The sequence below is a fragment of the Vitis vinifera genome, chromosome 15 (genome assembly GCF_030704535.1).
Source record: "Vitis vinifera cultivar Pinot Noir 40024 chromosome 15, ASM3070453v1".
In the NCBI taxonomy this organism is placed as follows: Eukaryota; Viridiplantae; Streptophyta; class Magnoliopsida; order Vitales; family Vitaceae; genus Vitis; species Vitis vinifera.
In genome coordinates this window covers 18,539,170-18,556,435 of record NC_081819.1, presented here as the reverse complement: position 1 = coordinate 18,556,435, position 17,266 = coordinate 18,539,170, and the positions used below count along the sequence as shown (strand labels likewise).

The following is a 17,266-nucleotide window of genomic DNA, read 5'->3' as shown; positions in this document are numbered from 1 at the left end:
AGATAAATAAACAATTTCTCCAAAGTCTAAGCCTATTTGCCAGAGTTCTTCAGCATTATTTTACGATCCCCGCCTTGTTGACTTTTCTCATCAAGGTGGTTCAGTGCCGACCCACGCTTCATGAATGAGACCCAGCACACCAGATCCTAACTCCACCCCACCACCCCTCACGTGAAAATCGAATCAGCCCAAGCTGTCACAGACTCACAAACTCCAAACTCCGGATCTATGACGTGGCCAACTCCCACCGTGCCGTACCATGGGCCATCTCGTAGGGAATAATATTTTTGGGATCAAAAAAAGAAAAACAAAACATTTTTTTTCTTATTCACAAGAATGCCGGTGCACAGTCTTTCAGAACACCCTCACCTTGGTGGTGTCAATAAGGAGTTGGACTTTTTAGAGAGAGGGTGTGTTTGGTGGGACTCACATGATCTCAGTCTTCACTCGTATTGATTTTATTTATTTTATCCCTTTATAAAATAATCTCGTAAGTTGTAAAGCCTACGACCCTATCTGTTTGTGGATTCCTAAGTTCCTAACTATGTTACGTTCATCCAAAGTCAAAAAAACCTACCCAACTCAATTTGACTTCTCTACCCTTTTCACTTTCTTTTATAAATTTTATTTTTAATTAAAGATAATAATATTTTTTTTTTCATTTACTCATTCTTGGATATTAGTCTAATCCACTGTATTAAATTAGGTGTGTGGTTAGATTGGGCTTTGCTTGCAAAGTTATCTATCAATATTTCAGAACCCAAATGATTAAAAAATAATAATTAGGATTTTTGGTTTATTTGATTTTAATTTATAAATTATATATATATATATATATATATATGAAAAGTGGCTTGAGGGTATTCTAGTCTTTTTAATAGAAAGAAAAGCTGATTGAAGAGGGCGTCATCGCCCTACAAACGGAAGTCAAGGAGTCAAACCCATCCAACATCTGAGCGTTGGCCATTGGTAACAATGCGCACTCGGTATCCACTCTCGTGGAGAGGCGCGTTGATTGGCTGACCATGCTTGAAGCAGTAGGGCCCACCAAAATGAGTAAACCGGGGACTAGGTGCACGTGACCGATCGCTTTTGCACGAGCCCAGAGGGGCGGGTGGGTTGACATTTTTCTGACCAGAAACAACCTACCCAACCTCTCACAGTAAATTGACAGTGGCGATGCACATGAAACAGTTACGAAGATGTCGTCAAGTTCCAATCACAAAGGCCCACGTGTACTTTCAAGAATCCTATGTAAAAAGGTGTCCGCTAAATTCACACTTAAGTAACCCACATTTTAAATATATATATATATATATATATATTTACAAAATTACTTTAATTTCCCCTCTTTTTTTAAATAATTTATTCCTTATTTAATTCAGAAAATTTACATTTTAAATAATATATTCAATCTTAATATTTGGATAGAGAAAAAAGGAAAATATTAATTCACAATTATTAGTTCAAATAATTAGAAATGATAAATGTTACTTGAAGTGGGACGTAACCCACAAGCATTTGGGGCCAATTTTTAATAACATTTGCATGCATTATCCGAAATTTTGAGAAATGTTATTGTGACAGCCCTGTCACCCCAACTTCCCCCTACAAAAAACATTAAAAAAACGGCTATTTTTTGTGTGAGAAGAAGGTGGAGGAGAAGGAGAAGAAGAAGAGAAGATACGCAGAGTGGGAGACTCTATTCTCTTCAACCAGTCTCTGTCTTCTCAAATACTAACACTGCTCCTACTCTCACTCTCAACCCATGCATTTCTGACGTTTCCCCTTCTCTTTTCCAGTTATTTACCACTATGCCATCACGCCAACCGCCATTTTCGCCGGCCCCGTCGCCGGTGACCCACCGCCACCGGCCCAATCTTGTCCCACCAGTCGTTGGTGGGACAGTTGCTCTTTCACTCCTCGCCTTCCTTGTTGTCATCCTGTACCGGAAACTTTCTCGAAGCCGCACGGTTCCGGCGGATCTCAAACCACCGCATCGGTTTTCGTACTCGCTCCTCCGTCGCGCCACGTCGTCGTTTTCGCCGTCGAATAGGCTCGGGCAGGGTGGGTTCGGATCGGTCTACAAGGGTGTTCTGCCATCCGGTCAAGAGGTTGCTGTGAAGCTCATGGACTCCGGCTCGCTCCAAGGGGAGCGGGAGTTCAACAACGAGCTCTCGCTCGCCGGGAAAGTCGTCGACTGTGAATATGTGGTGAGGATCCAGGGCTTCTCCTCTGACCGCCGGCGCCGGAGACTGGTTCTGGTGTATGAGCTCATGACGAACCGAAGCTTGCAAGACGCCTTGTTGGATCGGAAGTGCGTGGAGCTGATGCAGTGGAAGAAGAGGTTCGCTATTGCAATCGATATAGCAAAGGGTCTTCAGTATCTGCACAGTTATTGTGACCCGTCCATCATTCATGGCGATATCAAGCCCAGTAATATTCTCCTTGATGGCGATTTCAATGCGAAAATTGCTGATTTTGGATTGGCAAGGTGTACGGGTGTAGATGGTGATTTAGAGGGTCTGGTGGAAGGCGAGAGGAAGAAGAAAGAGGGATTAGACGCCGTGGGTGTGGAGGATAATGGGTCGATTCTTGAAGAGACTGAGAGTGTCTTGACTGTGGGAATTGAGGACGGTGGTGCTGGTGCCGGCGATCCTGATCCGTCGCCGGAGAGTTGCGTGAGAGCTCAGGATGTGGAAACGGCGACATCACCGGAGATAGATATGGGGTTGGACAAGGCGAGTACATTGGAGAGCTGTTTCGATAAGATGAGTGTTGATAGTGGGAAAGAAATCATTGGTTGTGGGAAGGGGAAAGGTGGCCGGAAAAAGGGCGATTCCGGGAGGGATTGGTGGTGGAGACAGGACAGTGGATGGGGGTCTGAATCTGGGAGGGTGAAGGATTACGTAATGGAGTGGATTGGGAGTGAGATAAGGAAGGAGAGGCCGAAAAACGAGTGGGTTGAGTCATCAGGACCCCTAGAGGATCATGGTTTGAGCACAAAAAATGAGCCGAAGAAAAGGAAGAAGAGGTTGGAATGGTGGGCTTCATTGGACGAGGACAAAATTAGGAAGAAGGAGAAGAACAGGAAGCCGAGGGAGTGGTGGAAGGAGGAGTTCTGTGAGGAACTTTCCAGGAAGAACAAGAAAAAGAGAACCCTTAAGTCGAGTATTGGTGGCGATGGGGAGCTGTGGTGGCAGAGGGATGAAGAATCTGTAGAGACAAGGAAGAAAAGGAAAAGCAGGAGTAGTAGAAGTATCGATTGGTGGTTGGATGGGCTGAGCGGTGAGCTTAGAAATGGGCGAAGGAATAGCCAGGATTGGATGAGCGGAGAAATTCCCAAGAGCGGTGGGGTTAGTAGTACACCTAGTATGAGAGGAACAATGTGCTACATTGCCCCTGAATATGGTGGAGGAGGGCAGCTCTCTGAGAAGTGTGATGTATACAGTTTTGGTGTTCTGCTATTAGTTTTGATTTCGGGTCGAAGACCCCTCCAAGTAACAGCCTCACCAATGTCAGAATTCGAGCGGGCGAACCTCATTTCATGGGCTCGTCAGCTTGCTCGCAATGGGAAGCTTTTGGATCTTGTTGATACTTCAATTCAGTCATTGGATCGAGAACAGGGGTTGCTCTGCATCACAATTGCACTCCTCTGTCTGCAGAGGTCACCGGCTAAGCGGCCCTCCATGAATGAAATTGTTGGGATGCTTTCTGGTGAGACTGAGCCACCCCACCTGCCATTTGAATTTTCCCCATCACCACCTTCCAATTTTCCTTTCAAATCCAGGAAGAAGATGGCTCGGTGAGTTAACTGGATGTCTGCTACCATTTTCATTAGCAGTAGAATGTACTGTTGTAGGGCTTTTTAAATTAATCAATTAACTTTGTAGAAATCCATCCAAAAAAACAGGAAAAAAAAAATATATACATATTTCATGAATTCAAACTCTCATTTTACTTGGTTGTTTAGATGTGTTGCTAGGCCCTATAATTTCTTCTTCAACGGTTCAACCGTTACCTTTTTTGGAGTACCATGATTCAGCTACCAGCCCACTTGACCTTTTGATCCTGTAAGTTGTTGAAATTTAGGAAGCTCATGCATAATGGAGACTGTAAAGGTAAGAAGACGTTGGTCTCACTTTTTTAAGTGGTGAGGTCATTTCTTAATCAACAAATGCCTTGGGTGCCCTTAGATTTGAATCAATGGCTTGCTTTTTCTGACTTTAAAACTTGTTTGGGCCCAGAACAATGTTTCCTTTTTCTGTTGTCTTCTATCTTTTAAAAGCCGGGTAAGCTTTATGCCAAAGTAGCATTGATTTCAGTAGAAGAGAACAGGTGTTGGTCCCAATCTCTTCTTTTGTAAAATGGTCATAGTCATGTTGTATGCGTACACACAACATGAAACACAGACAACACGAAAAACAAATGGGAGAAAAAAGGGGTAGTATCTACTACCATCTACATACTAAATGTCCAAATTCTTCTAAATTTAGAATTTTCTTTTGGTAGTGAAATTGCATAGATAAATTGTTGGCCTGAATTTTTCAATTGAGTATTACTTGTCTACTGGATTATAAATTATGCAAAAAAAAATTTAAAAAAAAATAAAATCAGAGAGTTTGGTGTCTACTAACATAGCACATTTGGTTGTTTGTTTTACTATGAACCTTCAGAGTGTGTTGACAGCACAAGAATATAATCCTATTTGCACCACCCCCACTTTTAACATGTGAATTTTTTTGTTTGGATGTCACGATCTTTGCTCTCTGATAACTTTTTTAATGACATTGAAGCCCAAAAATTGTCCATTGCATATTCCACTCACACTGCTATATAATATTGTTGTATAATGTTCCTAAGAGCCCAGTAGGTTAGGGCAGATTTTGTTCCCATGTGGGTCACAAGAATTGCTGGGTTTTGTTCCCATGGCACTTCTTCACAAGGCTTCAATATTTTAGTTTTTACATAAGGAATCATTATTCATAGCAAAAAAAGTATAGTGTCTAACTTCTCATATGATTCAAATTGTAGTTGTCTGGATGAGGAAAGATGTTGCAAACATAGGCAAAATTTGTTACTGTTCATGATTCACAAAAACAGATGCAAGAATTGCAGAGGCTTTAGGGAAAATTATTAATTATTCCAATCTGGTCACTTCTGTTAAAATGAATGAGATCCAGAAAAGGGCGGCAGCTCTGGTAGAGAATACAATATTTAGAGTATCTATATCACTTTAGCATTGATTTTGTGATATTTATGTTGGGCTTCGGTTTGCTTATTTTGTAAGCTAAATAACTATTGGGACTTGTCATGAAGGTTACCCTTGTTATTATACATATAAGGTGGATGATCTGAACTAAGTTCAAATTTACATTTTCCTTGCAATTTGTAAAGTTGATTCGAGAATCATTAGAGTACGTCTGTTTATTTTTTTATTTTTCCATGTACTTGTAACTTTGAATTTGGTTTTTCTATTGCTTCTTTGTCGGTACTTATGAGCAAGGAGTATTAGACTTGCTAATACCTCTTAGATAGCTCAGGGCTCCCAACTATCACTTAGATAGCTCCAAAAGGAGTTCAGATGTTATAGGATTGAGGTTTTGGCCCATAGCATCATCCCTGATATTGCTTTGAAGGCATGTAATGCTCCAAATTGGCTTAGCCAATTCTAATTGCCAAGCTTCAATCCATATAAGCAACAATGCCAACAACACATCATGCCAACCTGAAACTGCAAACAACATGACATATACTATAGAACCATGCTGTTATATCAAAGCACACTTGAATAGCTAGACAGACCTAAGATCATCAAGGCTTGTTTTCTGTGTTGCTAAGATCATTCTTATAACTAAACCACCACCAAGAATCGATTATATTATTAGTAAACATTGAGAAGCATGTTTATTAGAATGAGGCTTGTGTTCACCTCTCTAGTTTCTTTGATATAGAATTTAACTGCTGTAAGTTTAGGTTCTTCTCCATTGAGATAGCTTATGTTTTTTCACCATTCAAAAGTTGAGCTCATCGGGTTTCTAGCTGTGTCGATGCTGCCTCTTAATAAATGGGGTGCAAGGTTGCACATTGGTGTGTGGCCTTTTCTGTTGTCTGTACCATACTGAAGTTGTTAGACCTTTTGTCCGGCTCTCAAAGAGCAAGGGTTAGGCACATGGGCAGCTCTGCCTCTAAAACAGCAAACATTTGTCTTCTCCATAAACACAACTCTAGGGGTTGGAGAATGATGATGATGGAGTCAGTGTTTTGTTCCTTATAGTATAATGGCAGAAGTCCTGGCTCCAGAAAACCATAGGTGATGTATTGTCAAAGCTTCCAAGCTCAGTTTTGTGAAATGTTATGTGATTTTGGAACTTGAAGCAAGTGAAATCATATAAAAGCCACTTTGTCTTCACTTCAAATGGGAATGAAAAATACTTTGATGGAACTGCTATATTGATTGTCTATGTAGATATTGTACTTGTAACAAGGGATTCTGATTCAAGGAGTGCAGAAGAAGACTCAAAGATTAATTGTATCCAACTATGAGACTCTGTATCTTTCAATCATGTCATTCCAACAGTAAACTCAAGATTCAGTTGGTTACTCAAGTACAGTGATTCTTGATTTATCTTATGGGTCATGGCTGCTTAATTTTGTTTCTATATTGATGCTGTTCCAAAGTAAATAATGTTCCTATAATCCTCAGATATCAGAAAGCATTCCCTTTTCTTTCCTTCTTTTCATTCTTTTGTAATGATTTGCATTCTCCTAATTGAATATTATTTACTTTGAGCTCGATAGACCATGATGGCTTTTAAAGATGTATTATAAACTTCTTCCCTCATGTCAAATAGAATATCACAATCACCGACATATCCTCGTTTAGTATCAAGAACTTCTATTTGATATGGAATATTACAATTGCGCTGCAATGCTCGTATTGTATCTTGTAGGATTACAAGTTCAAACAAACAAATACCCTTTATGTAACCAAACAAAAAAATTCCACACTGTGAACAAGGATTGGCTTTGATGTCAATCCGTTCCGTCTTATATAGATTTTCACAAGATAAATAAAGTCTCATATTGAGATTAAGGATTGATTTTGATATTATTTATAACGACTCACTTTCTTCATTATACCTTTAAGCTCTTACGGGTTTTAAACAAGTCTTCGATGTGTATATCGTCGAAAGGAATCTATTACATCTATAATATTAAAAAAAATAAAATTTCCCATCCAATATAAGAGATTTTTCCTTGTCTGGTGTATATTTTAGGACATGGGGAATCAAACACATTCATGGTAATTGTTTGGAGCTATTGTTGCATTATGTTCTTTTTTTAACAAGTAGATTCCTTTCTTGAATTTTGTTTTTAATATTTTTCATAGAGAAACAAACTGCAATGACCACTTTTTTTGGGGCCCTGGTCTTTTCATTAATTAATAAGTGAAGACAGAGGAAAGTTTAAAATGGGGGAAAAAAAAAAAAAAAAAACCAGCATTTTCTTAGTTGTCCACCATGAGCCCAACCCTTCCTGTTTACATAAGAATCATATAAAATTGATAGAGCATTATTAATCTTATCTCATCAGAATGTGGCCATGGTTGATGGAAAAGACATTAATGAAATGATGAAAAGAGTTAGAAGAATTTGAATGTTTACTCAAAGCTCAATTCTTTCTCCCCTTTTTGGAAAAATATCATAATGAAATTTTTTGTTTTCTTATGAAGATTTCAAAAATAAAAAAAATCAAGTATGATTAAAATTAATTAAAAATTTATATAGTTTCAAATAATTTAATCTTTATTAGGAATAGTTAAAATAAATTACATGAATTTGAAATATCATATATTTCTTTGTATTTTTTTTCTCACATTTTTTAACCCAATGAATTTTTTTATCATCAAATTATGAAAAAAAACAAATAGAGTTTAGGTTTTGTTTAGTAATTATTTTCTAATACAATTTTGAAAAATAGTTTTTGAAAACAGGTTTTAAAAACTATACTATAATATTTGTAGAATAAAAATTTGATTAGGAACCTAAAATTTTTTTGAATATATTTGAAAAATATTTTTAATAGTTAATATTTTATTTTTAATTATTTTATATATATATATATATATATATATATATATATATATATATATATATAATTATTTTTTAAAACAATTATAAAAAAAAAATGAAACAACAAACGTTATAATTTCTATTAATTGTGAAACGAATTTTTTGATTTATTATTTTAAAAAATAAAAAATTATTCTTGAAAATAGTGATACCATACCATAATTTTACCCATTTTTGACATGGTGACGAGATCATTCAACCACAATTATGATGAGTTATTTCGGAACGTTTCCTTAATTATTAAGTAGGACTGCAATAAATGAAGACCCCCAAAGAACTAATGTGAGCAAGAAAAAGGCACAACCACATGTACATATAAGCATAAGTGTTTTTATAATGTTGAATATCAACCACTTTAAATGTGGAAGAAATTTGAATATGTGTCACCAAACTTTCGAAAGATATAATGATAATTAAGTTGCAAGCCATCTAGCAAATATTTAATATATTTGTTGTTGAGAGGAGAACAGTTGAGATGATTTGATGGTACAACGAATACCATTGACTGCATTAGATGGGTATTGATTTCAATTGAATGGCTGCCAAAACTAGTAATTTTTATTTTTATTATTATTATTTAGGAATATATATGTTGGAAGAGTGTAAATAATTTCTATTTTTATTTTTAAAAATTACTTTTAATTTATTTTATTTTATTCTATTAATATTCTATTTTTGGGAAGTGTCCTATTGAGAATTATTTTTTATTTTATTTTATTCTATTAGTATTATATTTTTTGAAAGAGTCATATTGAGATTGTACTAGTGGAGTCTCATTATAAAAGTAGAATCACCTTCTACTTTGTGTCATCTTCTAATTACAAGTCGATTTTCATTGGAATTGTGTTAGTGACTTATAAAAGCAGGTCACCCCTCTCTATACTTGTATACCAATTTTCCAGATAATTTTTTGAGAGAGCTTTTCATGAAGTATTTTCATACATCTATTTGGATGAATTTATTTAAAAGTTCGAGTTGTACACATCTTACTTTCAGAGTGCACCCAATGTGAGATCTGGCTGTTGAATCCTGGAGGTAGACCATTGGTACCCTAGTGCACCGAGTTCGTTTTCGAGAAGGGTGAATCTATTTCAAGGACAATACTTGTCATGTCTCATCTGATAAGTTTTTCTTTTTATTCATTCTGTTCTTTGTTTGTGTCTTTTGGGCTAGTCTTTGTTTTCATACCCTTAATATATATATATATATATACATCCTCATATATTTATATCATCCGCCTGGCTTACATGTGTTAAGCATGCAGCCAGCGTTCATCCTGGAGTAGGATCAAACTCTCCATAAGATTTATAATTGCATTACTTATAATTTCTTTATTTGTAAATAAAACTAATTTAAAATTGTCTTTCATTTCAAGATATAACTTGTATCCATTCACTTCATATTCACTTGGAGTTTGCTCCCAAAAATGTAGTCATCCTTATGCCCCTCATGTCAATCCCACGAGCCTCTTATCCACGATCACCAAAGGGGGATGAAGATACAAATAAATATAAAAGTTGTAAAAAAAATGAGATTTGAGTATACATAAGTGTATATATAATATTGTTTGATTGAGAATATGTTTTTATTGTTTTAAGCTTTTTAATATTTTCAAATGATCTTATTATTTAATACAAGTTTTTGACATGAAACACATATTTTATCTTAATTTAAATACATATATAATAAAAATAGTAACAAATATGAAGAATACGATAAAAATATAAAGAATATAGTGAAAAATATATTTAGAATTAATAATAAACTAGGTCTTGTTTGAGAACTTGTTTCAAGAGGTTTTCTTTTTTCTATAATAAAAAAACTAAAAAATACGTTTGACAATAAAAAACCGTTTAATGTTTTTTGTTATCATTAAACAGAAAATAGAGTATTTTTAGAAAACATTTTTTTTTTAGTTGTTTTTACTTGTTTTTTGAGAGTTGCTTTAAAAAATAATTAATAAATATATATAACTATTTAAAATAAAGTTGTAGATATAAAAATTATTTTTAAAATATATTTAAAAATATTAAAAGTAGGTTAAAAATATTTTAGATTCCCAAACAAATTTTTATTTTACAAAACATCAAATAACAGTTTTCAAAAATCGTTCTTAAAAACTATTTTTTAAAACTTTATTAAAAAATAGTTATCAAATAAAGTCTTAACTACTTTGATTTAAACATGCTTAATTTATTTGGATTTAAACTTAAGTTATTAAGTCATTAAATTGATTTATAAGAAATCATGTAAGAGTGTTTTTGAAAAAATCTCGAGGAAAAAGCTTTACAATTTCTTGATCTCAAAAGTAAATCATTTTGCTAACAACCAACCCTATGAAAAAGGGCAGTGCCACCGAGAACTAGAAGCAGCTCACATCACGTATTAATCATTACACCAACCATAGTTTTCATTAATATACAATGCCAACCAATCTTCTTCGTATCAAATTGTACTTCTGTTTATATATATATATATATATATAAAAATACCAGGGTGCTATGATTTGTAACCAAGAATTTTACTATTTATATATTTCTTTCAAAACAAATCTCTGCCACTCAGACTGAGACAGCCATGGCAGACCAAGCTTCTGCGCCACCACCTTCCTCCTCCATGGACCCCTATAAGTTCCTCCGTCTCTCACTCGCCTTACCCCATTTCCCACTTTATCCGCAACTCATGAATCATGAAACCACCGTCATCGATGCCGCTGTGGTTTTTTCCAAAGATGGATGTTCCTGTCAACCCCGCCAGCAACACCTTTCTCCGCCTCTTCCGGCCTCGTCTTCTTCCTCCAAACACCAAGCTTCCCGTCGTCTTAGGCTTTCATGAAGGTGGGTTCGTTCTCTTCAGCGTCTCAACTCTGCCTTTTAATGAATAATCTTGCGACTCCATGGCAGCTAAACTTCCAGCTGTGGTTCTAGCATCTTTTAATGTAGATAGTGTTGAAATTATAATCCGACTTAAAGTCAAATTAGAATAAGTTTAGGGATTTTGATAAATATTAGGAATTATCATTTATTTAGACTTCCTATGTTAATTAGAACTTTTAGTCTAGTAGGAATTAGAGTCTTATTACAAGTATAATTAGTTCATTATAAATAGGTTTATTATTATGTTGGCAAAAATATCATTAATATCCAATTGTGTGGGTTCCAATAATTGGTATAAGAGCCAAAAGATTATAGAAGGTAAAATGCCAGATCAAAGTTATAATACCAGGGAATGTGTGGAATCATAACAAAGTTGCAATCTTGTTGATGAAATTATGACTACAAATAATAATTCAATTCATCCTCAACTCTCAAAATTCACAGGTAAAATTTTTGATAATTGGTGTATTCAAATGCGTGTCTTATTTAGATCTCAAGATTTATAGGATCTAGTGAATATTGGTTACAATAAAGTAACTGATTCAAAAGAGTTCGAGGTACTATCAAAGGAGTATAAAGATTCATTGAAAGATGAAAGAAATATCAAAAAACACTTTATGCAATCTTCCAAACAGTGGATGAATCCATATTTGAGAAAATCCTAGAGGCGAAAGTAGCAAAAGAGGCATGGGTTACTCTACAAAAAGTATACGAAGGTGATGAACGTGTCAAACGAATGAAGTTGCTAACATTAAGAAATGAATTCGAGTCAGATTATTTTGTTCGGGTACAAACTATTATTAACCAAATTCGAGTTAATGGTGAGAAGCTTGATGATCAACGGATAGTAGAGAAAATTATGCACTCTTTAAGTGCAAGATTTAGCTATGTTGTTGCAGCAATTGAAGACGGAAATGATATTTTCACTCTCACAGTTGAAGGGTTGGTGAATTCATTGCGTTTGCATGAACAACGAATAAATCAGAAAATCAACTTTACAAATTCAGAGCAAGCCTTGCAGAGTAGATCATCTACTGGAGGTCATGGTGGCCAACAAGATGGTAGAGGCTGTGGTTGTGGTAGCGGTAAAGGAGGACATAACAACTTCAACAATAAAGATGGAGATGGTGACACAAATTCTTTTAAAGGAAGGGGCAACACTTCTAAACCTAAAGATAAGTCACACATATAATGTTTTAGATGCAAAAAGTATGGACATTATAAGTCAGAATGTCGAACAAAATTGCAAAATGAACAAGATGTGCAAGCAAACACTATTGAGGTAGAACAGAATTTGGTATTGGCTTGCAATGTGGCAACATCAAATGTAGATCGATAATGAGAAAACAAAGGTTATGCTTAATTAAGAAAAACACCCAAAGGGGGGGGAGGGGGGGATGAATTGGGTTTTTAAAATATTTTCAATTACAACAAATTCAAACACAATATAAACAAAATAAAGATATAGAGTTAGAGAATTCAAACTCGGATTTATAGTGGTTTGACACTTCCTTGCCTACGTCCACTCTCCTCAATCTTCTAACCGAGTGAGGGTTCCACTAAATTGAAGCTTCAACCAAGTTTCCAATCTTCTTACACTTGGATTCCGGCTCCAATGGGCTCTTACACAATCTCTTCAAGATTCAAACCTCTTGAAGACTTTAACACTCAGATTTTTACAAGAAATAATCCCTCAACCTAGCTTAAGGATAGTTCAAATACAAGACAAAGCTAGGATGACACACAAAAGTGCACTAAAGGATATACAAGTGGTGATTTAATGCACTATGAAAGAAATGAGAGCTTTTTGATCAAGAACAGGTAGGTAGACTATTGAATGCAAGTGTTCTCTTGTCAATAAATGAAGTGGAGCTCTCAATTTATAGGTTTCTAAGCTTGGAAGTCAAAAACAGCAAAAAGTAACCTCGTTCGATCGAGCTAGGGGTCGATTGGTTCACTAGCCGTTGGAGCATTTAATGCATGACAGGTTACCGTTGCCTCGACCAGACCTCGACCGGTCCTTGATCGGATCTCAATTGGGAAGAGAATCACCTCGACCGAAAAGAGAAGGCAACTGGGAGAGAGAGAAATTTTTTGGCATCCCTCGACCAGACGAGGAAAATCGGTCGACCGGTTCCTCAACCGGTTGAGCCGGTTGGCCTTAGCCTCGACCGGTTGAGCCTTTTTGGCCCCGAAAACCTATTTTTTTAATTCTTTTCTTTTCTAACACTTAGGCAAGGTCTTTAGGTGAATTATTAAGTCAATTATAAAACATTTTGCCTAAAGTACATTAGTTAAAAACTCAGGTTTTAATGAAATTGAAGTTTTAAAGAATAAACCGAGTTTTCTAAGTTGCATGAAACGTGTGAAAATCCTAAGTGCACTCATGCATTCATCTTACATTAGTTTCCTATGATCACAAGTCTTCCAAGCGTCTCGATCTTGTATTCATTTGATCATTTGATGAATTTTCGAGTTTATGCTTGAGATTCTTAATCATTAAACCAATTAGTTACTTAACCATGGTTTCTTATCATCAAAACCCGATTAGGAGAACCCTTGGGCTAACAGATAAGATGTTTGGTATCTTGATACAAGATGCAGTAGTCACATGTGCGGTAAGAAAGAATTGTTTTCACAATTAGATGAATCAATTTGAGGCGATGTTAATTTTGGAAACAAATCTAAAGTTTCGATCATTGGCAAAGGTAATGTTAAAATACGTTCTAAAGATGGTACTGATGTTACTATAGCAAATGTATTTTTTGCTTCAAATCTTTTTTGGAATTTATTGAGTATGGGACAATTAACAGAAAATGGCATATCATTAATATCTTTAATAGAGTTTGCACCCTTAGTGATAAAAATAAGAAGATGATTGCAAAAGTATAGATGACATAGAACAAGATTTTCCTATGTTTCGTTAAACATAAACTTTATTTAGTTTGAAGGCAACAATAGAAGACAACAATTGGCTTTGGCATCTTTGGTTTGGTCATCTCAATTTTCATGGGTTGAAGTTGTTAGTGCAGAAGAATATGGCAATAGGATTACCTATGATTGATATTCTAGATTGTGCATGTGAAGGATGTCTCCTTGGGAAACAACATAGGAATTCTTTTTCAGTTGGAAGATCCAAAAGAGTTAAGAAACCTTTGGAGTTGGTGCATACAGATATATGTGATCTTGGTGAGGTAAGATCTCTTGATCATAACAAATATATTTTAACCTTTATAGATGATTTTATAAGAAAGACTTGGTTTTATGTGTTAAAAGAAAAATAGGCTTTTAACGAATTTAAAGAATTTAAAGTTCTTGTTGAAAGACAGAGTGGTTGTAATATTAAGATATTAAGATCTGATAGAGGAGGGGAGTTCACTTCCAATGAATTTTATAATTATTGCAAAAGTTAGGGTATTCAACGACAATTGACAACTAGTTATACACCTTAGCAAAATGGCATAGCTAAAAGGAATAACAGAGCCATTGTTGATACGGTAAGAAGCATGTTGAAGGCCAAGTCTTTTCCAAAAACTTTTTCAATAAAAGTTGTCACATGTGCAGTGTTCTTATTGAATAGGTGTTCTACTAAAGCAGTATTTGGAAGAACACTTGAGAAAGCTTGGAGTGGTCATAAGCCACAAGTTTCTTTTTTGTGAATTTTTGGGTGTGTTGCATATTCCCATATACCAAATGAGCATAGAAAAAAGTTTGATGATAAAAGTGAGAAGTGTATTTTCATTGGTTATAGTGATGTAACTAAAGTTCACAAGCTGTATAATCTAAAAACAGGAAAGTTAATTGTGAGTAGAGATGTTCAATTCTTGGAGAATGAGAATTGGACATGGACTCAAATACAAAGTGAGGAAAAATGAGTTGTCATTGAAGAAGACTTTGAGAATCAAAATGATTCTATAACATATATTTATACTTCAAATACTTCTTCTCCTATTAGAAGTTCTCTTATGCAAACAGTAACATGGCAGGAGTCTAAATCACAAGGTCGCCCAAAATGTTCTCATATTATGCCTACACGTCTAAAGGATTATGAAGTTATGAAATATACTAAAATTACTAATGAAGGTCTAGTTAACTTTTGTTTATTTGCAAACTGTGATCCTATTTCACATGAAGAAGAAACAAGTGGTGAGAAGTGGATTCAAGCAATGAATGAAGAATTCAATCCATAAAGAAGAACAATACATGGGAGCTAACTTTTCTTCCAATTAAAAAGAAGCTTATAGGTGTTAAATGGATTTACAAGACAAAATATAAACTTAATGGTAATATTGATCGATTTAAGGCAAGATTGGTTGCAAAAGGCTATAAACAGAAGGCAAGTATTGATTTTTTTGAAAATTTTGCACCAATTACTATATTAGATACTGTTCACATGATAATTGCACTTGTAGTTTAGAAAAGGTGGAAAATTCACTAAATGGATGTAAAGTCAGCTTTTCTTAATGGTATACTTGAAAAATAGGTTTTTATTAAATAACCACCAGGGAATATTAAGAAAGGGCAAGGAAACAAGTTTACAAACTCAACAAAGCATTATATGGGTTAAAACAGGCACCACGTGCTTGGCACACACGAATTGATACTTATCTATTACAACATGGATTTCAAAAGAGTCATTTTGAGCACACACTTTACATTAAGTCAAATTCTAATGGTGATGAAATTATTATATGCCTCTATGTGGATGATTCAATCTTTGCAGGAAATTGTCAACAAATGTTTGAAGATTTTAAGGAGGTAATGAAACAACAATTTGAAATGACAAATTTGGGATTAATGTCCTATTTTCTTGGAATTGAAGTCCAAAAAGCAAATGATGGTATCTTTATTTCACAAAAGAATTATGCTTTAGACATTCTAAAGCAATTCAAGATGGAATCATCATTAACAATCCATACTCTTATTGTAGAGCGACTATAAATGAAAAATGAAAGCACTAGAGAATTAGTAAATCTCATATATTTCAAGGACATAATAGGAAGTCTTCGTTATTTAACTTCTACTAGACTAGATATTGTTTATGAAGTGGGAATTATTAGTCGATTTATGGAAAAACCATATTAGTCACATTTGCAAGCAGCAAAACAAATTTTGAGGTGTGTAAATGGTACTCGTGATCATGAAATCTTTTACTCCTACTCAAACAATTTCAGTTTATTGGGCTACACAGATAATGATTGAGGAGGTGATATAGAGACTAGAAAGAGTATTGCTGAATATGTTTTTTTTTATCTTGGAACAAGAGCATTCTCATGGTCATCAAAGAAGCAATAAGTTGTAGCATTATCAACTACAAAAGTTGAATATATGATAGTTACTTCCGCAACATGTCAAACAGTTTGGCTTCATAGGATGCTTACTGAATTGAAGTATGAATAGAAAGGTCCTACAAAGATTTTGTGTGATAATAAGTCTACTATTGCATTGACAAAAAAATCCGATGTTTCATGGTAGAAGCAAACACATAAGCATCAAATTTCATTATATTAGGGAACTTGTGAAAAATCAAGAGATTGAACTTGAGTTTTGTAGATCAGAAGATCAAGTTGTAGATATTTTTACCAAGCCACTAAAGACAGATGCATTTGAAAAGTTGAAAATAATGTTTGGTGTGATTGACTTTACAATTTGGATCAAGGTAGACTATTGAAATTATGATTCAAGTCAAATTAGAAAAAGTTTAGGAATTTGATTAATATTAGGAATTTTTATTTATTTGGGTTTCCTATGTTAACTAGAACTTTTAGTCTAATAGGAATTGGAGTCCTATTACAAGTATGATTAATTTATTATAAATAAGCTTATTATTATGTTAAATTAAATAATGCAATAATTTTATTATTTTAACAAAAATATTATCAATACCCAATTGTGTGGGTTCCAACATATAGCCCTCTATTCTAATAAGCCTAGCTACCTCAAATTATAATTAAGAAGGAGAATCATTGGATAGGGCGAGTTAAATGTGATAATTACTGGGAAGGGCGATCTCTTTTGATAATTCTTAGGGAGGATAGTACATTATAAATAATTAATTGGTTAGTTGGGTATTTGGGGAGACAAAAATTCGTTAATTTGAAGAGTCTTCTTGAATTATTTGATTTAGTAGATCTTGAATTTTGATGAACCTTTTTTTGTTTTCAGCCATTCATGGAAGAATGACTCAAAGGAAAACCTATGAATGTACCAACTACAAGAGAAGACCTCATAATAGTCAATATGGGTCTTCATCAC

At 34.6% G+C, this 17,266-nt stretch overlaps 2 protein-coding genes across 2 annotated transcripts; both read left to right on the top strand.

Annotated features, from left to right (window-relative positions):
- Positions 1–1,557: 1,557 nt before the first annotated feature.
- LOC100248891 (receptor-like serine/threonine-protein kinase At2g45590) lies at positions 1,558–3,943 on the top strand. Its single transcript, XM_010663294.3, has one exon. It carries the CDS (start codon positions 1,815–1,817, stop codon positions 3,807–3,809), a length of 1,995 nt encoding a protein of 664 aa, XP_010661596.1. The 5' UTR covers positions 1,558–1,814; the 3' UTR covers positions 3,810–3,943.
- A 6,899-nt stretch (positions 3,944–10,842) lies between these two features.
- LOC132255186 (uncharacterized) lies at positions 10,843–12,203 on the top strand. The gene is made up of 2 exons (XM_059743047.1): positions 10,843–10,972; positions 11,647–12,203. Exons 1-2 carry the CDS (start codon positions 10,843–10,845, stop codon positions 12,201–12,203), a joined length of 687 nt encoding a protein of 228 aa, XP_059599030.1.
- Positions 12,204–17,266: the final 5,063 nt, after the last annotated feature.

Excerpts from the sequence above, each read along its gene's own strand:
- LOC100248891 (XM_010663294.3), top strand. The coding sequence starts at position 1,815 with ATGCCATCACGCCAACCGCCATTTTCGCCGGCCCCGTCGCCGGTGACC.
- LOC132255186 (XM_059743047.1), top strand. The coding sequence starts at position 10,843 with ATGCCGCTGTGGTTTTTTCCAAAGATGGATGTTCCTGTCAACCCCGCC. Across the intron at positions 10,973-11,646 it reads CGTCTTAGGCTTTCATGAAG|TGGATGAATCCATATTTGAG; the intron begins GTGGGTTCGTTC and ends TCTTCCAAACAG.